Below are 26789 nucleotides of genomic sequence, written 5' to 3'. Positions count from 1 at the left end.
TTTTAAACAATGTGATTATTTGAAGAATGTGACTTTATCTAGACGAGGAGAGGAAATAAGGATTTCTTTCATGTAAGACAAAGAATCAAACAAAAGAATAACAGAAAGAGGATTCAACTTCATCTGAGAAGTAGCTGTCATTGATATATTAACCATTTAATTAATCTTTATTCTTATTAAGCAAAAAAAAAAAAAAAATCTATTATTTTTTAACCCTTTTCAGTTTATCTTCCATCGACAATAGCAAATGTGTTAAACAAAAGTAAGTACTCCGAAAATGTTGACACCAAAAAAAAAAAAAGAAAAAAGAAGGATAAGAACAACGTCAAAGAAAATGGGCGTCAAAACGACTGAATTGCAACAAATAACCACAACTCCTACTTCACAAAAAGCTAAAGGGCTTTGAAATACAAACTACAGCAATATATTTTTCCTTAATTATGAATATCAATGGTTGTAGCTGTACAATTGTGTAAAACAAAGGGACTTATCCAATAAAATAAAATTTAGATTAACAATAGGTAACATTTGTAGTTCATGTATTCAAAATTTATTAGAATCTAATGCGTGTTACTTCCTCCATTTAGTGAGTAGTACAGTTCAGGTAAGGTTTACCTCAGCACAATTGAATCAACTTCAATAGATACAAGTACGTATAAATCTGATTAATGTATAATATATATTTTTGTTTGTAATTGATAATCGATACATATGTAAACAATAAAATGAAATTTAAACCATTCGAAAAAGATCGATATAAATTACAACAAGAGGCCCACGGGCCACATCGCTCACCTGAGCATCAATAGGCATGACAAAATCAGCTTCATGGAGTCATAATACAAAATATTTGGACAATGTGATATATACATGTAGGTCCTTTACAAAAAAAAATCTGTTTCCCACTATATATTGTTATATTTAAAATCAAGTCCCTTTACTAACAGGATGATTGTAGAGTCATATCACATTCAGCATTGTAGTACTCTAAAAGACCCTTCACAATGGATAATATACAGAATAAAAACCTACATCAGACTCCGAACCCTTTGTGAGGCCCAAAGTTTAAACAATTTTAAAGAATCAGCAATATATAAAAATGATTGCATATAAGTAAAAGCATACATAAAAACATTTCAGTTTTGTGAATAATTGAAATGTTTTCCTCTGTACAACTAAATCCCCAATCTGGCCCACACTACTCCTAAAGATTGTGATTTGAACAAAGGACTATGTGCGGTATTATGCATTTTTCGCCCCGGAAACTTCAGTTTTTTGAAGAGCTTTAAAAATAAGGTGGCGGGAAGTTGAATTTATATTGAAAATAAGTGTGTAAAATTTTAATAGCATACATTCTTACTAAGAGTAGATTTGTGTTGATTTTTTCAATTTAGTCAGTAGTACAGAACAAGCTATATTAACCTCAACACCAAGTTTAACTACATCAACAAAAAGGAGTAACAACTTTGTACAAACATATCGCCACTTCATCATCTGTACACTGATCCAAAAGTATTTGTCAACTGTGGAAAATTCAGGTAGAATAGGCATTTCACACATACCACCACCATCTCTCTCAGGGCGAACAACGCATCAAAGACGACTGCGACCGCTGATTTTGGCACTGACGAGAACAACTAGTGTTGACTTTACACCATTCGGTAGCAAGAATACATACATGATATAATGTTGCGAACATTTACGTTTGGTCAAGAATTGTTATTTGTACATGTATGTGTGTGCATTTATAGACATGTAATCAAGGCAGGTAAGAACAATTCTATGATATATTATTTACTAATGCAAGAATTAAAATTAGACTCCTTTTGAAGTCGATCATAATACAAGAAAATATTAGATATTTGAGATATCTACACGACAAGCACTTTAATGAAATGTTTAGTAAGAAAGTATGAAGACCACAAATCAGGCAACCAACTGAAGATCCACATCTATATTCAAATGTAAGAAAATTAACCTCTTGTTAAATTGACTGTAAATTTAAATAACAAAGACAGAATGTATAAAGATGCGTAATCTCAAAGTATGTTTTGAAATCCGGTAATGTTTCTTTCTTGACTTAAAAAAATATATATATTAAAAATGGGCCTTGTAATGTATCTGCATGGTCGACAGAAGGATCTTGTTGCAATGTGATGATTGTGTATGATAGTATTTCTGGTACGTGTAGTTGCTATTGTTTTGATAAAATATTTTCAAGGGAAATATTACATATTGAAACCTTTTTTTTAAATTGTTTCAATATATATTGGTCCAAAAATCCTCATAAGCAAGGAGGAAATGAGAATACACGCCATTGTACTGAAAGTATATACTGGAAATTTTCAATTGACGTTTAGGAGTCAATCCCAGTAGATTTTGATTTTGGAATAGAAACATGTCAAGTGGAGAACGATAAGGGTATTAACGAGCAACATTATATGCCAGATGAAAAAGGAATGACAGAGCAAATCGAGCATTGATTGAAGAATACACTGATCATGTGCAAACCTAAGAGACTCATGAACAGTTATAGCACACTCTACACACTCTACAGACAACATGTCCACTTAATCAACCGGACACAATCCCGACTTCTGAACGTGATATAGGGCTAAAACGGTGAACTTTTCGCAAAATGTGGCTTAAAAATTCAGACATGTTCTATACATTTTCAAAATTTTATGCTAAACGTTTATCACTCTCTCAAGATTGGATTTTGTACATGTCATACAGAACCTATAGAATATGTTACAAACCAATCAAATGTTAATATTATGAACAATGAATAAAGTATGAAAAAAAAAAGAAATGTACATTGACAATTCATAAAATTGCTTATTTCTGTTATTTTTGTCTCAAAACCTTCCGCGTGAAAAAAAAAATAGTTCCCCTAAAAACTTGTTTGTTTCTTGAAATAAAATTTATTTTTCTTATGAATGTTGTGTTATTATGAAATAATAATCTCTCTGTGATAATTAGATAAACAAAATCATATTCATTCATGATATAATGATCATCTGCGCAGTGAAATTAAAATAATGAGGAGTGAGATACCTTAAATCATATTAACCAATTATATATTCTTCTCTTTCAGCTACTAAATGTGTAATTATTTCAAAGTGTACTACATGGACGATAGTTCGAAGGTAAAAATTTAACTAGAAAATTCAAACACGCATAGGTTTCTTACATCGTACTCTAGTACTCCCGTTTAATTGAAACAACACTATTTTTCTCAAAGGTATCTTAATATAAAATACATTTAATCAAGCTATTTTAATCATCGTTATTTATATTTGGTGTTGTTCATGCATGATTTATATGTATATATCATACATGTAGGTGCACAGTCTTGAAAAATATGATACATCATCAAAATTATCAAATTAAACAACATTGAGGGAAATTTGCTGTTCAAAAGAATTATTAGTTTTTGAATATTTGCAAAGATTCGAATTGGAGACTAATGTCATCATCTTTTGCCACTTGTTTCTAATTCTATGTGTGTACATATTTGACAATTCTTGTCTATTATTTTCCGACGAAGGCGACTCTAAACTTGTTTCCTGTTTTGTTGACAATGCATTTGCAGATTTCAGCATCAAATCACAGCTCACGACTACAACTGGGTGGCAATGCTGAAGTTCGACCTCCAAAAACCCCAGATAGGTCATGTAACCTTAAGATAAAAAAAAAACATTTCACAATTCGTAGTAAAGAAATGAATTCTTTTACAGCTGCAATTTTAATCGTATTTGTATTCCAGTAATAAAAGTACACTCTACTCGTTTAAATTATGTCACATTGGATTTTTCTAATTTGTGATCTAAAAAGTGTGTCGTCAGATAAGCATACACTGAAACAGTTAAAAAAAGCAGCCAAAAAATATAACATTTCAGTTTCTTCAAAGTCATTCATCATTAATTAAAATACAGATTTACTTCCGTGTATGATTTAAGACACTAAAACTTATTCTACAATACATTTAAACATACCTATGTCAAACTGTTCAAATCCCGAAACAAGTAGTGGTTTATCCATACGTGCAATGTAGAATAAACTTATGAACATAGAAGTCAGCACACGGTATGTACATCGGTACAATCCAGTCAGGATGTAGTAGAAAAACAGGAAAAATGACAGGTTCTGGTATACCCGTCTGTAAAACAACCACTATATATTGATAACATCTATATTAAAATTTCACGAGTACTTGCATCGATTACAAATATAAGACAATGCACACAATATCATTATTACATATTTAGTCAATGAATCTAAATGTCTTGCCAAAGGTTCTAATGTAAATCAGAAAATTGATTTACTGTAAACTCTTAATTAAAAGCGAGGAATTAATATCCGAGTAAAATCGTGAGAATCAAGTCTCGCAGATTTTAAAATAACGCTTTTAATTTTCGGACGCATGTTAACTAAAAAAAATAATGATAAAATTTTTATGAAAAACAGTTAGATCGTTGAATTAAGTAATCGCGTAAATAAGGAATCTACAGTACTTAGAAAAAATCCGAACATGTCATAATTAGCTAAATGTTTTTGTAGCCAAGGAGAGACAATTTTCTAATAAAAAAAACATGTTAATGCAATAGCCTTCAATCAAAGCGTCTATGTTTTAAAATATTGATTTAAAAAAATGTAATTGAAAATGTTGAGCTTCAAACTTCTGTCGGAAAAGCTGCTAATGGGATTATACAGTGTATAATCGTATTCCACTGAATGCTGTAATTCCTATATCAGGCCATAAGTAATGAAAAAAACTTTTTCAAGCTGAAACTAGTTTTTCTATACCGAAGAAGCAAAAATACATATATACCTGTTATCAAGAGCCAATACTTTTTCCATGTCTGTAGCGCTTTGACGACTGACGAAATGGTTCTGCAGGAATATACGACCGCTGATGAATCGAAGTAGGAATTGAAGACCAAACATGAACAACACACCAGGTCTGTTAAAATGTTAAAGTAACACCGAGAAAGTACAAGAGGCGTTTGAAGTGAAATTTATCCGTAAACATATGCATTATACTTACAAGAAAACTTCAACAGGATACAGGAACACACTTGGAACCTTTTCCATTATCGGCAAAATAACACAATATGCCAAGAAGATGCAGAAGACAACAATCACTACCTGGGAAAGTAGGTAACCTGGAAGTATGCAAAGCAAAAATTGTCTTATACTATAATTTATGATAGGATGGTAAGAGGAAACCTGGAGATATCTTCCACTAAAAGAAATAATATTTTTCGAGGATATCGCCCTCGGGAAACATGATTTCATGGGGAAAATTATTTATGATTGGGAACATCGTGTAATAAATTGTTTATCATACCGGGCGACTTACGACTTTATTTCATGCGTCAAGTTTCTGTAGATTTCCAACTTCCAATGAAAAAATCCAAAGCAAACGGAACCCCAAATTAAAAAAAAATTACAAAATCAATAACACCCCTCCCCAAACATATAAAACCTAATATTTATTTCCGTTTTATCCCTTGACAACAGTTTGTGGCAGAAGCAGGCCAGTTCAAGAAATGTTTACATTTTGATCCTCAAAGGTACGAAATAGCCGCACTTCCCCGTTAACGATAAACAACTTCTAAAACAAACGGAAAACTCTACATTGTTTTGCATCTGATGCACATTTGATGACACAAAGTCAATACGATAACTCTGAGAATTAACAATAATAAAATGTTCATATTTTTAACGTTTTTAGTTTTTTTAAATTCTATCAATGATGGAATGATGGTGTCACTGAAGTAGGAAGTAATCATGATAATGACATTTGATTTTATTGGCTTCAATGTAATAAAAATTCCTGTGAAGAGTCGCCATAAATGATTTCTTTTCCGCCAGCAATAAATAAGTGATGAAACAGTGAATCTTACCACCAAGAAGATATGAAACCTGGTTTCCAGCATACATTAAACTTTTTACCTAAAACAAATATAATCAAATCGAAAAGTTGATTTCAATATGAATTGATTGGGTTTTATTTGAAATATACGAATATATCACCGAGATAACGTTGTTTGTTGATTGTGTTTTGTTAAAGGGACTTGGACACGATTTGAGATCAAAATTTTTAATCTAATTTTTATGTATAAAATAGTTAACTGGTGCATTTTAAATGATTGACCAAAATATTCAATGTTAAAGTCAAGTTACAAGCGATATACAGAGGTAAGAATTGGTTATTATGTAAACAAAACTCGAGTCTTATAGTTGTTTACAAAAAAAGTAATGCAGAGAATTACCATTTCTTAGACAAAATGACATGAAAAAAACAATTTAAACTTATTCAGTATCTTCATAACTACTATTATCAACAAAAGAAAGATACATTTGATTGAAACTTATACCAATACAACACATATGTAAAAAATGGCAATATTCAAGCTTTGTTTACAGTTTGAATTATGAACTCAGTATCTTGCTTATAACTTGATATTTGACTTTCAAATTTTGACATAGCATTATAAACTTTTATATTTATCAGTATAAACATTAAAAATGGAAAAATAAAAATTGAAAATTTTAAGTCAAATCGTGTCCAAGTCCCTTTAAATGTATGTGATGTAGTCGTATATATTAATGTAACATTTTAATAATAAGGAATTTCTAGTTAAAATAGGAATTAATATACTTAGGTTTAACATATAATCTATAATCCATTGGTATTGAAATATATACGTTGGGTTTTGTTTTTGAGAGATAAATAGAAAAAAAATACGTTTAACAATTCGCTTAAAGCTGACATGAAGGCACAAAAGAAATTAGTTGTCATGATATATCCGATTGTTCATCGAAATCCAACTCCGGAATATATATATAAATATTTAGAGCCACGGTTTGTTGTTCTTATACCGAGCTCCAAATTGCTAGGGCCTTTATGTATATGAACTTTTTGATCGAAAAGAAATAGGACAAAAATCATTTCCATAAGATTTAATCCGTTTTACAAATATGAAAAAAATCACAGAAATGCTAGGGTGTCAGACTTCGCGTTCAGATTAAAAACGTGTTTAGTACTCATATAATACATAACTCAGCAACGATGATAAGTCGGAAAATGTCCATTTTGTCCAATATTGTACAGTCCGAGGCGCGTAATATGCAGCAGTCCAGCATACTACAGCTACCGGTAACTTAGTAAAGCGCCTCAAGCCGATGAAAGATTTTAGGGACTTAGGGTTTAACACAAAATGACGTTTTTGTATCCCTCACATTGTAGACCCAGGAAAAAATAAACTGCTTTTTCTAAAACGTGTGGTGTATATTACCCGTGTGATAAACCTTTCGCTTTATGAAATGGGTGATGATTTATCAAATTCTTTCGGTCCGAACTCTTTTTGTTTCGCTTCAACGCTTTAGTCAGTTTTTTCCGAAGACCTCCATAGCATTTTCACATATTTTTATCGAACCGAAAACTGACTTAAACTGGAGTTTGTTTAAGTTTTAAATGTGCAGGAAAATACATCACTATATAGTTTATAAAACTGCATATTCACGCTAGCTATCAAGGAGTTCCACCTGACGACGCGATGAAAATAGGACGGTTGTGGTTTTTTTTTACAAGAACGTTTCGAAATAATTTCTCCCAAGTTTTTTATTTTGCCACCACTGTCCAGTTAGCATCCTTATTCAATATTTTCAACTTTGAATCACTAGGCTAGAGTTTGTTTCATAAAACATCAACAACTCGTTCGAGTCAATTCAAACTAATGAGCAATCACAACTATCTATGTCAGCAAACTTGATTATCAAAGTCTTCTGATCAGTATTTTCATTTAGTTAAGTAATTAAGCTCTAAGAAAAATTATTTGAAGATTAAAAATATTTCAAGGTTTATTTCAGTAAAGCTTTAAATTAAGACAGTTAAATTTATATCCGAAATGACGTATGGTTTTGCGCAAGTTCACAATAACCGCATATACTATAAACTCAACTTTGTAAAGCGTTTATTCTTTGATAAAAGTTAATTCGGTCATATAAGGGACTGTCTAAAAAGCTTCATAATATAACTCAAATTCTATGAGATAAATAGGACATCTATATTTGTGTAATCTATATTTGCTCTATCCAACTCGTTAAAATGTTTATGTTCGCTCGGCAAGCCTCGCGAATATATATACCATTTCAACTCGTTGGATAAAAAAATACAAAACCACATAATATACAAGTAGATATCCTCCATATAATAAATTTACCATAGCCAACATATAAACTAGCAATGATAATAATACTTAATAGGTTAGAATCTGTGGTTAATTTTTGGTTTGTTATTAAAAATAGTTCCCTGCATGATCTACTAAAGCATAGCGAATGTCATGCGACCTCATACTGAGGAGATAACAGTACGAAATGTAACTAAATTTTATTTTGTTCGAGATCTTATTGAAAATGTCTATTCAATACGGCCGTAATTGTTCTTCATAAAAATGCGTTGCATAAGATTTTTATTACTGAGGTAACGGGTTCAAGTGATTGAAGTTCCTTAATGTCGTGGAGCATGACTAGTTTTCTATATCTCATATCACTGTTTTGGAGAATAAAGAGAAATGATGACTTAATTTCGGCTTTTTCAATTGATATTAATTTTGTTTTCAGATTATATTGCATACAATTGATTTTAGTAAATGTAATACTTACCAGCATTTCTGAGTGATCAAGTTTGCATTGACTGGGAATAAAAGATCTGTCTCCTCTCCATCTTTTCATGAGATGTTGTCTCTGAGACCGGTAGATAAGGACCATGTTGGTTATCAGATAAACAGCGGACAGAATGTTGCCGATTATCAACGACACTGAAATATTAGATAAAAATATGACCAGGTCCTCACGTTTAAAATATAAAATGATATATTAGCTTAATATACCAGTAAAAATATAATATTACATAGTAGAACACTAAATTAAGACAAAAGAAAGATAGAAATGGCATTATTTTAGAATGCCATATGATTCACATATTTATTGTTAATGTATTTGGTTTTAGAAATGTAGTTCATCGAGATGTTTACAATACAACAACTACCTCTAATGACGTCCGATAAAATGACAATCTGTTCGTGAACATTCATTGAAGTAATAAAGACATAATCCGCCAAGTTCGACAAAAAACTCTCAAATAGCTCTCCTAGATAAAACGTCAGTAGAAAATTCTACAAATAAATCATCAGTTATTATTCATATAATTTGGTTAATATCTGATACAAGAATGAAAATGAAATGATTTTAAAAGATATCTGAAGTTAATGACATTAGCAAAAGAATAATATAATTACATAGTAGAACACAAGTATAACAATGGTGTTGATGGCAAGAGTCCTTGTTGTACACCGATACAGGCTTTTGTGAAGACAACATAGCTTTGCTTCTGCCAAAACAGTCTCCGAATACGAAACAATTTTTTCTCTAAAATATAAAATGAAATATTGTATTGAAATTGTTGTACTGTGTTAAAGCTTTTGAAATTTGTAAAATAATTGACTGACTACTTATTATAATGTATCTTATGTTTACTTAAACTGTATCTTAAGTTGGTTTATAAAAAATCACATGTTAGCTGACTAATACATGTACATTTTCAAATTGTAAAGGGCTAAGCTAATTTTCTGTCAACCTGAACTATTCAGTACATGACTGTGTGAGTGGGAGTACAAAATGCATAAAAGAGGAAATGCAAACAATTAAAGGTCATATGAAACGATATCCTGACCATATTGAGTTATATACGGGAATGAGTTCATAAGTGCCTATTTAATAAGACTGACATTGTTTTTTGAATATTTTATGCAAAATGTGAGCGCCACAGTCGATCAAAATCACTTAATAGGAAAAATGAACATTGACTTACGCGGCTTAGCTCCCTTGCTTATGACGTCAGTAAGACCCAATGGCCTTATAAAGCTATGTTGTTAATACAAATATCCATGTCATTTTGTAGCATTTTAAAAGAAAAACAAATACTATTTTATATAAAAACTTGTATAATTATACAATAATGAACCACGGCAGTATTTTTTCTCTCAAGAAATAAATCATGTGCGTTTATATTTGATATCGTGTACATATTCAGCTTAGAGACTGCACAGAGAATGAATGATTTTCTTCATCGATCTACATGCAAGTATAATATACATGTAATTTTAATAAATGCATGTATATATGTTTTATTTCAATCTTTTTAATGAAATTGTCAAATTCAAAAATAACTGATCGTTTTTCCCATTTGCACGTTCATGCAATTTATTAAGATTTTCTTCTAAACAACATATAGGCCTCATTGTGCCTCATTCGCTTCACGATTAAATCGTCTGTTTCGCTTTCAAATTCACAAATATGTTACCATTTAATTATTTTTAGTCTAAGGGAAATTTCTTCCAATGTTTTGATTTTGAAACGTGTACGTAGACTCATCAAAAAAAATCTTGACAAGCAAAAAAAAAAAAACCAAAAAAAAAAAAAAAAGGAAAAAAAGGAAATATTAGGACTTTTCCAAAATCCTAATCCCGGGGGGGGGGGGGGGGGGGGGGGGGAAAGGTTTGCGTTCTATATATTTTCAATTTCAATCCTCATTTGCTTATTTTCATATTAATTTTTTACATCCTCCAAAAAGTGGGGGGGGGGGGGGCAACTCCATGATAATTCAATTTTTTATATGTAAATTTTAAAAATTTAGTTGCTGCGAGAAAAAAGGGGGGGGGGGGCTGCCCCCCCCCCCCTGATGCTACATGTACGTGCCTGCCTGTATGTGTGGTGTTTTGATTTAACAACGTGTATGTGCGGTGTTTACTCACAGATCCCTTCGATCTCACTTTCTTCCGCAATTTTTTCTTTCTTTTTTTTTTTTTTAATTATTATTGATGCTTGTTCTTAATCAAATCTGTTGATTATATTCACAGTCGTTCACAACTATTTTTATCAAACAACCGATTTAATTTACCAATACATTTCTGAATCCCTAAATGTCATATTTCCGCGATCTAATTTAATAAAACGTATATACACGTGTACACAAAGTATTTTCTTAAGATATTGCTACATGTATGTATCAATAAGTCAGAAATTTATATTATTTTACAATTTTTACAAACTATGTAGCCAATGCATCAAACATTTTCATTGGCCTGCCTTATACTTTTTCATGTGAAAAAATAAATTAAATGATTTAAATTGCTTTAATTCCCTTTAAATGTAGCTCAATCATTATACGTATCGAAGAAGAAAATGATGTTTCTCTTTCAAAAGGATTATGATAATTCATTAACCAGTTGTTAATGTTGGAGCATTTCTTTCGTTTAATTTTCACTGCAGCACGGGATCTTCAACAAGATCTTACTCTGGTCAGAAGCTGATATTAGATTTATTCATTAACGACCAATAAAAACTAAGTCCTCTGTACTACGAAATCAAATGATCTCATTTCAAAAGAAAGACACGTTCATATATGCAAAAACTACAAAAATCAAATCAATAAACTACTGTAAAATTACACTAGTTTTGTTGCATTGTTTACATCAGTGGGTCTGTGTGACGTCATAAATCCACAAAATTAAGAACGATAAGCGGGGGAGAATTTTCACGGTTAATTCTCAGTAATGCAAAGGCAAAAAAATCTTACTTCACGTATTTTAACATTTGTTTATACCAAGTTTTATAATTATAAAAGAAAATCATAGTGTTAAAAATCGTTTCATATGACCTTTAAATACAACAAAGACAAAAAAACATTAGTCACAGACTGAAATTAGGAAATTATACATAATAATCGTACCTGATATCATTCCTATCCGAGTGCAATTTGGGCTTCACCAAAAGCTCCTTAACATGTTGTATCTGATCTATTTTTACTAGGACTTCATTGCGCTTTTAAAAGTTTAAAAATCAAGTTTTTACTCACTAAACTTGTTTTTATAATCTTGAAAAATTGAAATAAACATAAATATGGTCTTACAAACTTAGCTTTTTTGAAGATTGCTGTGAAAAATCGGTACGTAAACAAAATCATAATGTAGATTTCACTGATAAGTGTAACAGCATAGATGGCCCAGTACTGAAAACGTTACCAAAAGATCCTAGTTAATACATCATCAAACAAAACCTGTTAGCTGAAAAAGCACACACCTTTTACATTATTAATCAGGATTAATTTCGAAAAAAATATGTATTCAGCATTAGGTTACTCTGAGAAAAACATGTTTCTCCCATATTTCTACATCTTTAAATATCATCAATATGCCATTAGCTTTAAATAGCTGGTCAAACACATTTTCTAAATATACTTTTACGGGAAGAATTTTCGGAAATTGAGACGTGATTCATGTTAACAGTTTGCTAGCAAAAATTTATCAGCAGATTATGTTTGCTTTTTGTACAACGCTTTATGTACACATTAGGTCAAACAATATAAACGGCATTTATAAAAAGAAAACTGTCTTGATTCAAGGCATAGAATATGTTGGTCTTAAACAAAGGCTCAATTGAGCTTTCTGCATCTTATAACGTCGTCTGTCTATCCGCAAGTTTATCAGCGTTTCCAGTTTTGATTTTAGTTGAACTGAGCTGAAATAAAGCTCAATTGAGGTATTCTGCTCAATTGTCATCCGGCGTCCGTCAGTCTCTTAACTTTTTACATTTTCGACTTCTTCTCCAGAACCATTGGGCCGATTTAAACCAAACTTAGGTGAAGGGGATTCAAGTTTATTTAAAGGAAGGACCACGCTCTTTTTCAAAGGAAGAATTATTGAACATTTGCATGCATTTTTAAATAATCTTAACAAATACCATATGGCCAGAAAAGATGTAATAAGCATTCTCAAGTAGGATTGATTCGAGTTTGTTAAAATCATGATCCCCAGAGATAGGGTGGGGGCACAATTAAGGGAAGGGGCAATATCTGCATTGGAAAAAATAAATGATCTCATGAAGTTAAATAATATAATGCATGGTTTTACTAATATTCGACCCTCTTAACACATTGCTGATTCTCAATTGCTTAGACCCTAGATTAAGGGGCTAAAAGTTTGATGTTGGTTTATATATACATGTATGTTTGTATAATTGGTTTAAGATCTTCTTGAGAACTGTAATACTCATTATGTGATACGATACATGTGAAATAATCCTATTTAAAAGTGGTTCAATGTTCAACATAGGAATATATGAAGAATGTTAAAACACAGGATTAATTCTATTACTACATATTTTTTTAGCATGACTCCATTAATTTGATTACATTATGGCTAATGTTGCTCAGGTGAGCGATGTGGCCTATGGTATCTGTAGAACCATTAAGCAAAATAAACCAAACTTGCAACAAACATCCTTATGGAAGGTGAGATTTAAATTGTTAAATAAAAGGATAAATACATAACAAAGATAAGATAATTCAAACACTTGTGGAAATAGGATGAACGACTAAATAGTATCTCAGCGAGAACACTGAACCAGTAATGCTAATATTTACGTACAACTAAAAGCTTCTCTATAAAAAAATAATTCTAAATCATTCGTACTTAAACCATGTTCCCGGGACAATTTTTTGGCCCCAGAAGGGATTCAAAGCTCAATATAGAAATATATATTGCTTTTTAAAAAAAAGTATTTAGAACTGATATTTTTATTAATGATTACATGTATATTATGCAAGCAACCTGATGAATTATTGATTGAAAATCGCTGTAACATTAACATATTAACAAATTATTGTTGATCAAAAGAGCCTGTTAAACAGAATATCAATGCAAAAATTATATACCAACACATATATATTCAAATTATCGACAGAAAATCACTAGGCCTGGTAGATGGGACCTAGTAATTGTGTTATATAAAGAAAAACTTAAAAGAAAAAACTTTATTATAAATAATTGAACAATTTGATGATTGTGATATGTGAGCATCCTCCTTAACATTTAAACAATAGGTTCGTTTCTTTTAATTCATTCTAATCCTGCATCAAACTCAAAAATAGGGATACAAAGACCCACTTCCGATTAATGTTTTAGTTAAACAATGGCCTCGTGTAAAATTCCGTAGTCTATTAATCATGTAATTTATTCATTATCATTTTCTCTTGTTGGTAAGTGAACCATTTGAAAACTATGCATACGTTTGTCTTTACATTCAATATATTTCATAACTTTTTTCATTGTTAAAATACATTTCCTCACCCATTCTTTCACTTTACAGAAATAACTTCTTGCAAACATCATCAATGTTCTACAAAAAACATAAGATGCATTTAATACTTTGACGTACTAAAAATCAATTAATTTTAAATTCCTGTGGATGATTTAACTTGGCTTAATTGCATATCTTCTTTAAATTCGGCAATCGAAAAGTAAAAAAAGCAAAGACATCTTTAATTGAGCTAATGAAGTAAACTGTATAACTTACAGAAGTAACGTATATAAAAATCCAACGAGAGAACCAAATACTCTTGATGGTGAGTTCAAACAGGCAAATACTGGATAAAAACTCAATGCAACAATAAAGGAGAACAGGAACAACACCAATGCTGCAATAAATAATAATACATGTGTACTTCAAGTTACTAAAGCTTTACAATATTTATAAGTCAAATCATTATCAGATACACACGATCAGCCTCGCAATGCATACTGACTATAAGTCAACTCGTTGAACGTTTCTCGTTCTCATAAATAGTTCATGTTCTATTTTAAGAAGCCTGAGTGGTCAACATATTAGTCTTTCGATCTACCTTATTATTATTTAGTAAAGAAAGCTGTCATATATTTAAGCTTTTAAATATAAGATATTTTCCTATGTATATATTTACACTTTCAAGTGTTTTCCCTCATATAAAATACATTTTTTGCATGATTGTGAGGGAAATATAAAAATTAATTCTCCAGTGAAAACTCTTCATATCTCCCGAACGTTCATTCAATTAACTGTTTATCATACCGAACGACCTATGATAATTTAAAATGGATCGGGTTCTAATCGTTTTTCATTTCTAATAAAGCAATAACGTATTGGATGTTAACCGGTTTCTATGACGACAGGTAAATATGTATTGGATATATGCCGAAAACATTTCTGTGTGAAAAAAATATCAGAGAGTTTTGAGGCCCATTAGGGCCGAGAACTGTCTGATATTTTTTCATACAGAAACGTTTGAGACATATATCTTACTTAAAACACTGCCATTGATTTCCATATTTGGTTTTATCTGAGACAGTCCGATTTTGAGAAATATCAGTACTGTAACCACATTAAGACACTGTTTGCTTTCTGTGTACTCAGACTAACCAACTTACACTTTAACATACCTAGTTTTGTAATGAAATTATAATTTAGGCATAAAAAGAAAAAAATCTTATGTTTATCTGTAATTTGCAGTGTAAAGTTTTATTCATTCCTTTTTCTTTTTTTTACAATATATCGGCTTTAAAATACAATCACAATTTATCGAAGTGTTTATATCAGTTAAATATTAGTTCATTCCTGACTCTAATAACAATCGATAAACGTAATATCACAGACCTTTCGTGTTTAGTCAATTTTCGGTCAAATTTAACACCTTCTGCTTCTGATTTATATCCGTTTTGTTTCGTTAAAGAATCTAGAACAGCTTTCCCTAAAATCTCCGAGAGAAATCGACATGCTCTTGAATCTGATTCTGCGATAGCATTTCTTCTGACAATGCCTAGGTAGACTCTAACGCAGCTTTCAATCGCTTTGTTTTCATATTTCCAACCGCTCTGTGATTTCTACGAAAGTGTACTATTCCCTCAACCTTAATTTGTTTTTCTTGTTTAAGTGAAATGTCTCAACCATTTCACTTGTTGATAATTAAAAGAGTGTCATCTCAAAAGTAGTGTCACATTTTTTTTTATTATGATAATCAAATACTTGCAACATTGATGAACTACTTTGTTACGTCATGTTAATTTAAGCGGCTTTCAATAACAAAAAAAGATGTATGGAGCAATGTTATCGTCATAATTTGCAAGAAATTTAAATCTAAGAAATAAAGTATTATTTTTGGATTCATGCATCTAGCAAAAACAACATGTTTTATCAGAACATCATTGTCATTTTTTATACCTCCAAATACCTTAAGAAATTGGCTTTTCATTATATAAATAAATGATTGATAAATGGTAATTATGAATTCATGAGAATTTTAAAAGTTCATAACGTTGGCTCACGGTTAGTAAGCATAACTCTTTTTCTTCAATTTCTTTTATTTGACGTGTGAGAATAAAGACATGTTTTACTTTACTACACTTTGATAAAAATTGTTGCTGTCGTACATTACTTACAGTACATCCAATTATCTACTGTAAATTCCGTAAAGAACAACAGGGTTACTATATGTTGAAGAGTACACCCAAACGCTGCTGCATTGGCTATTGAATTAGATGTACCGTCCAAAAAATTGATGGGCCTGTAATGATAATGCTTTTGTTATGTAGGATCCAATTTTGAAATAAGATATTGTAATCTACACACGTCATTTACAATTTATCTTTACGTATAGTAAATTCTCTCTCTCTCTCTCTCTCTCTCTCTCTCTCTCTCTCTCTCTCTCTCTCATGAAATTTGCACTTCTGAATTATTATATTAAAAGCATCATAATAATGCATTGTGTGTCTGCAGAATGTGTGAAATTAAAAAAAAATTGTTCGTTTTTTTAATTTAGAAAAATACATTTTATTAGTATTTAAGTTTCAATAAGGGATGTAAACGAATACTCGAGTACTCGACTTTCGCTCGGTCACACCGATCATCTTCTAAAATTTTCTTAGTCGATTAGTCGTATTAACGTGGATAGAATTTAAATACATTATTTATATTTTCTTAACGCGGCAGTTTTTTGGCTACGAATGTTAACCCCCCCCCCAAAAAAAACAGAACAGTTTTCTCTTCTCGACATGTTTAATCCGTAAGTTAAAGGGGCATGGTCACGATTTTGGTCAAATTCTTTTTTTCTGTTTTTATTATTTACAATGCTTTAGGAATGCATTTCCAAAGACCAAATAAAATTGGAGAGTCAGCAGTAAAGTTATAAGCAAGATACAGGGCTCATAATTTTTTGTCATGTAAACAAGGCTCGTGCCCTGTTTTTGTTTACATTACTTCAATATACCGGTAAAAGTTCTTTTTCAAGCTGATATTTCAATCTTCTTATTCATTTTAAGCATAAAGAAACATATCTTAACGTTAACCACATTTATTTTCGGTCTAAAATGGGAGTTTTTACTTCAACGTTCAAAATGTAAACAAAAGCGTTGTTTACATAGCAATGAATTGTAAGCTCTGTAACTCGCTTATATCTCAACAATTGACACCTAAATTTTGGTTGCCTATTAAAAATGCCTTACTGAAGCATTGTAAACATTAAACTCGGGAAAATAATTTTTGACAAAAATCGTGACCATGCCCCTTTAAACTCTTTTCCATCGGTGTGTCTGGTGTAATTTTAAAGCGCCTAATAATTGATCTCTTTTGATTTACATGGGCAGATATGTACTTGAGAACAATTTGTGTTTCTTCTAGTTATCAGTTATCAGTTTTTTTTTTGGATTAGATGTTTGCATAATCAAAAATTTAATCATCAATAATTTTGTCAAGGTGTTTGTTTTTTTAATCATTAATCGTAGATTATAGAATAGAGATGGACAATTATTAAATTAACATAAAACAAGTCATATTTGATTTGCCTATTAAGATGATATTGAGCTCAATTATATGTAAGCGTCACAGGAAAAAGGAAAAGCCAGGACATTTTCTAACCGATACTTGAATAATATACTGTACTTTTCAATTTATCAAATATTATAATAAATATGTATTATCAAATACAGTTAGTACATACATTTAATATCATAAGTTTTTGATTTTAAGATAAGGTGTATATGACAGTAGCATTATTTGATTTGAAAAAGACACCCATTTTCAAATAAATATCGAGTCCTCGACTATCGCTCGACTTAAGCCTCCAGGTTATCGACTAAGCCAACCGAGTTAAATTGACATCCCTAGTTTCAATCATAAAAAAGATTTTTTAGTGTTATTTTTTATTATGAATTATTCAAAGTTATGCTTCATAGAAATGTTACATTCTAACACTCATGCATGTTTTTACTTTTCATAAAGTAATTAGCACAACTGAATATAATAACCACAAACATACTTGAACACATAAACAAACCATTCTACAGAGAGATACGATTGATAATACAACAGGTACTTACAATGGTAGTCCAGGTCTCCCAAAGCAAATTTCAGGTTTATATCGCCTTTTCTCAAACAAAGATATAATAAGTATTGCTACTATCTGTAAGCAAAGAATAAAATCTGTAAATTAAATAAACATCCATAAAAAGATCTAGATGTGGTATTTGATTGATTTTTAGGGGCTTTGTAGGTGTATTCTTACGAAATAAAAGAGATTGTGGAAACATTTGAAATTCTAATCTGTCTTAAAAGTTTCTTTCTTTCTTTATATACCGCATAAACCCACACTCCCCAAAGAACTCCTTTATCAATTTGGATGCACAGATCATTGGCAGCAGACGACACAGGTATAGCTGTTGTGGAATTCACAGAATATTTTGGCATTCTACAAATATAATGATTTTGTTAGATAATACTTCATTAAATAAAACTGCCTATATACTAATATTACTTTTATTGATTCTTTAATTAAAAGCATTATATTACGACAACTAATGTGTACATCCATATAGGATTCGTGTTTGAATTCTTTGCTAAAGGCTAAGAGTAGAAACACAAACAAAAACAAAAACAAAATTGAAGTTGGCAAACGTAGGCGGTCTGATAGAAGTTCTGCAGGAACAGAAAGTGAATTATCACCAAAAAGAACGCAAGTAATGCATGACCAACATAACACACACATACAGAGTACTAGTATTACTAGTCAAAATGTCACACTTGGCTTCACTGGCGAAATGATAGCCGGTTCAAATGAAATTCTAAATGCTAGACCCGAATTAGCTATGATGCACCAAACACCCAACCAAATGACAAACACACAGGTACTGGAAGGAGCCCCAATCCTTAGCCCTAATCTCCAGCAACACCGTCATTTTGGCGTACCGTCAGGATTCCCCCAGTTTCAAGCCCCTGTGCCCACTGTTCAGAACATTCTAGTGGATATCCGCAACAAATTATCAAAGTTAAACTGCTTAGATGAAATTCTTAATAAACTTGGCAATCTTGAAACTAGATTCGCTCATATGGAGCAAACAGTAAATTATCTAACAGAGGAAGTTGCCAAATGCAAAACAAACACATCTGTTATTGAAAACACAACAAGCAATATCAAAGCAGATCTAGCCAAAACAAAAGACGATTTGCTTGATTTACAGACCAGAACTATGAGAGACAATTTAGTATTTTTCAATATCCCCGAGAAACCAAATGAAAAACCAGAAGAACAAGAGCAAATCCTATACGAATTTATCGAACATGACATGAAACTAGATAGTCAGTTTGCCAAAAATATCAGTTTTGAAAGGGTTCACAGGGCTGGACCTATTGACAAGAAAAAACATAGGAAAATTGAGGCCAAGTTCAGTTTTCATAAAGAAAGAGAAACAGTCCGATCCCATTCAAAAAACCTGAAAGGCACCAACTATTTTGTTCGTGAGCAATTCCCCACAGAGGTAATCGAAGCGAGAAAGAGGCTTTACCCTATCTACCAAGACGGTAAGAAAAACAACCAACGCGCAAGCTTAGTAGTAAATAGACTCTATATAGACGGAACAGAGGTCAAGGTACCCGATGATACAAAATAGGACAGCGGAAGGGGTTCATTTGAACATCCTTTGAAGATATGTAGCTGGAACGTCCAGAGATCTCTTGATAAAAAATTACAGGACGAAAACTTTCAAACTCTTTTAAAGGACAATGATTTGATATTCTTGTGTGAAACATGGCTAGACAATAATGATTTTGAACTGTGTGATTTTGACGTTTTCCCGCCAATACAGAGAAGTAAATGTAAAGGGGTGGGTTATTACTTGCTAGCAAAACGTGGCTAAAGTCATTTATCACTGCATCCGAGGTTCTATTCGATAGCATTATTTGGCTAAAGCTTGACAAAGATTATTTGAAACTGGCAAGGACCTCTATATCGCCTTCACATACATACCACCCGAGGGAAGCGTCTTCCACTCTGCTTACAATATAGAGATTTTTGATATCCTAGAAGATAGTGTTGCGAAATATATCTCTCGCGGAAATGTACTTATTATGGGTGACTTGAATAGCAGGTGTGGAATTGCAGCAGATTTTATTGAATTTGATATTATTGATAAAACTTTATAAAGTCATATACTAAGTGTCCTTAGTTATATCCCGGATGAAGAAATTACAAAACGCAGAACAGAAGATAAAAATACTATCAACTCCCATGGACGTGCCCTAATCTCTTTATGTAAGTCAACGCAATTGAGAATCTTGAATGGTCGGTCTAGTGATGATAAAACAGGAAAAGTGACCTTCTGTAACTCGAGAGGCACCAGTCTTATAGATTATGTACTAATTGAAAATGCTTTTTTGCGAAGTGAAACTTGTAACTTTCGTGTTGGTGACTTTAATTTATATTCCGACCATGTGCCCATTTACCTTACAGTAAAAACGAAAGAAAACAATAATAAACAGCATAATATACCTCAAACCCCTGTGGTAAAAACTACAAAAGTATTATGGAACCCGGATGCTATTGACGAAATAAAAAAACGACAAGACCATAGTTCACCAAATATAATCGCTTCTGTTGAAGATATAGACGAATCTCCTGAAGGTATCAACATTTTTTCAGCGCAAATTTTTCCAGCGCAATACTAGACACTTTCAGTGAGTTCTGTGAAAAGGAATAACATCTAACCAAAACAGCGTACGCGGTTCCAAACAAAATTCCAAGTCAAACATCAACTCAGAACACAAACTATGGTTCAATGATCGATGCAAGGCCCTATATCAGGAATATAGAAAATCTTTGTCAACATTCAACACATCTAGAACACCGGAAAACCATGATAAACTCGCTGCTGCCAAAAAGAAATACAAAACCGTCGAAACTCGTCTTAAACGTACATACCAAAGACATGAGGGAAACCAACTGGAGTTACTCCGCCGATCCAACCCAAAGTCATTCTTCCGTGTATTTAAAGGTGCAAAAAAGAGAAATAATACAACGCTCTCGACATCAGAATTTTATGAACACTTCAAAAATATTGCGATCAACAAAACTGATTATGAAGACCCCGTATCCGAATTATCCGAACCTCCAATATTTCCAGAACTTGACTCTCCATTTACAATTGATGAAATAAACAAAGCAATTGCTGATTCAAAATTAGATAAGTCTGCAGGTTTTGATAATGTACTTAATGAATTTTTCAAAAGTTTTTCAAATGTATTTTCACCTCTTTTGACAAAACTGTTCAATGCCATTTTGAATGCCGGTTGTTACCCAACTGTTTGGTCACAAGGAATAATTGTCCCTATTCATGAAAAAGGTGATGTAAATTACCCAGATAATTATCGGGGGATAACTTTGTTAAGTCATATTTCAAAATTATTCACATCTATCTTGAATAAACGTCTGTTGTTGTGGAGTGAGGAAAATAATGTAGTAAGTGACACACAGTTTGGGTTTAAACCTGGATCAGGGACAAGAGATGCTATTTTTGTCTTACACTCATTAATAAGCAAAACTTTGAATGACAAGAAACGTTTGTACTGTTGTTTTGTTGACTATAAAAGGCGTTCGACAGCATTCAACACAATAAACTGTGGCATAAATTGGTTATAGCTGGTATTAATGGAAAATTGTTTGATATTATTCGAGAAAAATACATAAAACCTTACTACTATAAGAAACCTTCCTTTTTCAAATTTATACAGTTGTTTAGTTATGATAATTTCAAATCTACTCAGAAACTTTGCCAATATTTATTGAAAGCTTCGAAGCTGAGAGAAAACTTATTATGTTAATTCCTTATGATGTTTTCTGTCTTACGTATATTTACATATCTATTATATATTAATAATATTGTACACCATTTGATATATATTTCATGTAGAATCCCCCGCCATTCTCCTGTTAATTGTATGTATTATATGCCTATGAGCCGCATGGCTCCTTTGGTCAATAAAGAATAGTTAGCCATATGGCCAATGTAATATTTAAACCTAAATAAGTTTGATGTTTTTATTCTACAAAGATATTTGAAAAAAATAAACAAGCTTAGCAAACAATTTGTTCAGTCGTTTGATGTTTGATTTAAGAAAAAAAAATCAAAATAAAATACAATAAGACTGGCGAAATTAAAAAATAATATGGAAAATGTTTCCGTATAAGTACTAGGTGGCTTTGTTATAAAGTAGGTGGTATTCACAGGCTTTTTTATTTCCTTGATGTAGACTGAAGTTTGCTTGAGAGTCCATAATTAGGAAAATAAAATCACTAAATTTGTTAAACTTTTATATAGAGCGTACAGTTAAAATTAAGGAACGTTTTGTCTTCCAAACAATATTAGTACAAATCTTTGTTGCAGTGTGTGAGTACAGTCTGCAGTCTTGATTATCGTAACTAAAATTAACAAACTCCACGTAAGATCACGCAACTTTTCCCTCAAATTAACATTTTAAGAAAGACACTAAGAAACGATGGAACATTAATTTATATATCTTACACTTAAGTTTAAGAAGGGGTTTAAACAAGTTAGATCTTAATTTTGTCTTTAGGTAGCTTTCTTCATTACAGTGTATATACTATTTATGACAAAACAACAAAAGATGGCGATTTAAATGCTATGTGAAATTGTTTGTATCGATTAATTTGTTTGAATGTCATCATATGCAAAGTTAAGTGAATTTTAGTATGGGGTATAAACCACAGATCACGAACTCAAATCTGCCTTAGCCTTTTATTCGAAAGGACCGATTAAAAAAAAAGAAAACTGTTTGTCTCTTAAAAATACTTATATCTCGCCTTTTTGACTTATGCATAATGAAATCTTTTATAAGCGAGAAGTGTTTTATTTATCTGAGAAACTTTTTCAAGATATTTTCAAGATATAGTGAGCCACTTTAAACTGTAACGATGTCTCACATTGTGATCGTTTAGGTAAGCTAAGGCAACAGGAGATGCCTGTTGACCCATTGTCACTCAGAATCTATCTAAAAGACTTGCCAATACCCATAACAGTTAAGCTTCCTTCCATTTACTTTAACTCCGATACAGGAGTTAGCAGTTATAACCTTAATTCAAAATTTCTTTCACCGGATGATCACTTTTATTAAGAAAGTCAACTCGAAACCGATGCAAAAAATGTTAAAAACCGATGCTTAAATAATTGGATATAGAAACTAATATTAATTTGAACTATAATCAAACACCAATAAGAAGTCAGGAATTATATTAGCTATTCGCTAGAATAAAAATAGCCAATAGTGCATGTTTCCCAGTTCAAATTATCTTAAATACATAAATTCGAATAAGTGTACTATAAATATAGTGGCGATAATGGTCTCATGCTTGTAATTATAGCAAAAACAGATACCAGTGTAAACTCTTAAACCAGATGTTCACCTGTGTGAATCTAGAACAGACATTTCGTGATAAACATATACGCAAACAAAGTAAAAATCCATATTAACGCTACTGTAAACACTGATGCGCCTTTTATTTTAAAAACCAAAAACCCCCTATCTTTAGTTTTATAAACTATGTTCTCATTTCATGCTCTACTTTTTAAATTAAATAATTATGCATGGCATTTATTTTAATAATGATTCAACGTAAAGCTTAAATAAGATTCACGAACTGATGTCAGACTTTTAAATATTTATTAATAGCAATCAATTTTTTTATGAATTAAAAGAGAGAAATTTTGATGACATGTAAGTTTTATGATATGGTTATTTTTAGCGATGTTATAAATACAATCTACTTTTGTTACCTTTTGAATGACCATCAATGAAAGGTTGGTGGTGGGCGGAGGTCGTGGCGAATCATTGATTTATCTTGTATAGGTCATGGCTTCCCTATTCTTATTCTGATATCGTTTTCAACTACGATAACTGAGTAAGCCCTTGTCAATCATTGTGTTATTTTATATTTATCTTGTTTAACATTTATACACTGTAAATTAATGATTGTTATAATAACATGATTGATTTATATGTTATATGCGTGGAATTGAAATTTCCTCATATTGAAAGAGACCATTATTCATACATAACTTGTAACCATTTGTCTTTAGTAAAATTATATAAAAAACCCAAAAACATTCAACGCAATAGAGATATCAAAATTAAAACAAGTATTTAACTTTTGCCAACTAATGGCTTTCTTCAACACATTAAGTTAAGATATAATACATTCTTACAAAATCCCACTAGTTACATGTACCATTTGACTTTAAAACTTAAAAAAAGTATTACATAAAAACAAGAACATTTAATGCAATAAAGATATCAGATTCTAAGCAAATATCTATCAAAACAACATTAAATCTTATAGATGTCTGTGAGCAAAATTAGCTTCAAATCGATAGTATGACTAAACACATATGTCTATGGACATGCACTTAAATGAATTGATGTAAATGAGCTACTTCATAACTTACACTTTTTAAGGTAACTTTGCTTGTTATTCAAGTCTTAAATCCATATTATTTGGTTTCCTTGAATTCACAGATAACACATGTATACAGTTGTGTAAAAATGAAACCAAGGAAACATTAATCACGTTTAAAGATATGTCCAAACACTTGTTTATATTGACCTACGTGGTTGGGAATCGCTAAACAAATAATCTTTAGACTAACACTAAGAGAAATGAAAAAAACCCAAACAATGTTTTCAAACAGGCATGATTCATTTTAAAGATAAAAATAATACATCAATCATTGAACTTATTTGCACGATGCTAATTCATAATTGAAAATTGATTTTTACATTTGTTTGCAATTAACTAGTTTATGCAACCCATTCATAATACATTTTCATAGAAAGTAACGAGCAAAGAGGGTTGTCTTTGTTTTGAATATCATTTATAAAAATAACACTTTTGAATCAGGTTAAGTGTTTTTAAAATAAAGAGCCTAATAACTTCAAAAGTAGAATAATGTTAAAGCTTTTTAATACTAAATGTCAGGAAAACAATTTGATTTATGCTTGTGGGCGTAAATATTAATTAATTACTTGCCTAAATCCACGAAATATGGAGTAAAAATCACAACTTACCTCTCGTTTACGTGGGATAGGTTTGTTTTCTTTTTAAATTCTTTTTGTTTTCTTTTTAAATTCCTTGAATTCCCTTCTGCAAATTCGGATCTGTTCTTTTTTGTACATAATGTATTTTTAAAATTTGAAAAAAGAAAATTTACTTTTAAAGTAATTGATACGTACCATCGTGTACAGATATATTAAATGGAATTAAATGTAGAATAAATAGAGTTTTAGTACATATTTAGGATAGAAATTTCAGTTCAGCATACCTTTCTGCGTATGAACCTCGTTCATTGATTTTCACCATATTTATCAGATTAGAGAGCCGGAAGTAAATATAACCGTATCTTCGAATTTTCCATGCTTATCTAGCACATAAATTCAGCACAAAGACTGTCTGGTTTGAACAAAATCAAACACCTGAACGGAAATTCAGTGGTTTGTTTTACAAACTAAAAAAATAACTTGCTACGTAGTCTGTGTTTTGTTCCAAAAATGGAATGTTCATTTACAAGTTAAAAGCAATTTGACCCTTGAATTTAAGGTGTAACGAACTGAAAACTGTAGATGAGCTGTTGTTTTTCAAAATTATGTGCATCTACTCAGATTTATTCGTGACATACGATGCCCCCCCCCCCTCCAAAAAAACCCCAAATAAATATACCTTTACTTCACCCCAGTAAGTCATAAAATATTCTTCTAGGGGCCCTCTACATTACCTTAAAAAGTAAGGAAATGGTACATACATGTACATGTATGTGTAACACGTGTATTGAGGAAAACCCCAGAAGGTAAACTTGGCCCTCATTCTGTCTAGGAAGTACATGGGTCTGTCTTTAGAATATATCAGGGTCTTTATTTTGCAGTTATCAGTATTCAATGTAACAGCATTTGTTGTCGGGTAAAGGGCTCTTAGGTGATGAATTTATCATCAGCTGTCGTTTCATTTTTTGAATAGTCATGTGCATTTTATTGTAAAGTTTCATAATGTACTTTTACCATTATTACTTAAAACAGAGAATTATTTCACTGTGAATTAAAAAAAAATTTTTTACACGCGAGTTATGTGAAAAAAATATTTCTAAAAGCACGTATTGGGCATTTATTTACTTCAAACATTAGGGATGATAAATAAACATCAACACGCCTTGGCGAACTGCGATTTAAAAAAAAACCCTGCATTCACGTATCTCCATTCATATATTTTTTTCATCTTTTTCATTCATTATTTAATTCATTTTGGGTTAGTTTTATTCGAACTCCATTTGTTTTTGGTATTAAATGTTTTGTTCTCTGTAATGAACTACTGTTGATTATTAATTTTGAGCAAGTATATAATTCTGCGACTTAACCAGTTAGCATTAAATCGCGAAAATAAAAATTCGCAGCAAACACCGAATACTTGGCATAGTTTCGTTTGGTTTACATATGTCCGAAAAATAAAAGCGAGATGATGTGCTTCACGCGATTTTACGCTTATATTGATTTCTCGCGTTTAATTAGGAATCTACAGTATA

At 31.3% G+C, this 26789-nt stretch overlaps 1 protein-coding gene across 3 annotated transcripts; it reads right to left on the bottom strand.

Annotated features, from left to right (window-relative positions):
• Nucleotides 1-326: 326 nt before the first annotated feature.
• LOC105325750 (stimulated by retinoic acid gene 6 protein-like) lies at nucleotides 327-25771 on the bottom strand. 3 transcript variants are annotated; one of them, XM_034443517.2, is made up of 17 exons: nucleotides 25542-25771; nucleotides 25288-25377; nucleotides 18514-18625; nucleotides 18258-18340; nucleotides 16323-16447; nucleotides 14428-14548; nucleotides 14202-14250; nucleotides 11984-12082; nucleotides 11804-11895; nucleotides 9312-9441; nucleotides 9062-9188; nucleotides 8677-8831; nucleotides 5913-5961; nucleotides 5051-5168; nucleotides 4835-4966; nucleotides 3999-4162; nucleotides 327-3682 (listed from the first exon to the last, which is right to left on the bottom strand). In XM_034443517.2, exons 1-17 carry the CDS (start codon nucleotides 25577-25579, stop codon nucleotides 3390-3392), a joined length of 1977 nt encoding a protein of 658 aa, XP_034299408.1. In that variant the 5' UTR covers nucleotides 25580-25771; the 3' UTR covers nucleotides 327-3389. The 3 variants fall into 3 exon arrangements, with proteins under 3 accessions (XP_034299408.1, XP_034299410.1, XP_065934569.1); XM_034443519.2 differs by having other exon boundaries at nucleotides 328-3682; nucleotides 25288-25382; nucleotides 25542-25768; XM_066078497.1 differs by lacking the exons at nucleotides 25288-25377; nucleotides 25542-25771 and adding an exon at nucleotides 24000-24117 and having other exon boundaries at nucleotides 328-3682.
• Between the last annotated feature and the right edge of the window lie 1018 nt (nucleotides 25772-26789).

The sequence above is a fragment of the Magallana gigas genome, chromosome 3 (genome assembly GCF_963853765.1).
Source record: "Magallana gigas chromosome 3, xbMagGiga1.1, whole genome shotgun sequence".
In the NCBI taxonomy this organism is placed as follows: Eukaryota; Metazoa; Mollusca; class Bivalvia; order Ostreida; family Ostreidae; genus Magallana; species Magallana gigas.
This window is presented reverse-complemented; position numbering and strand designations above follow the sequence as displayed.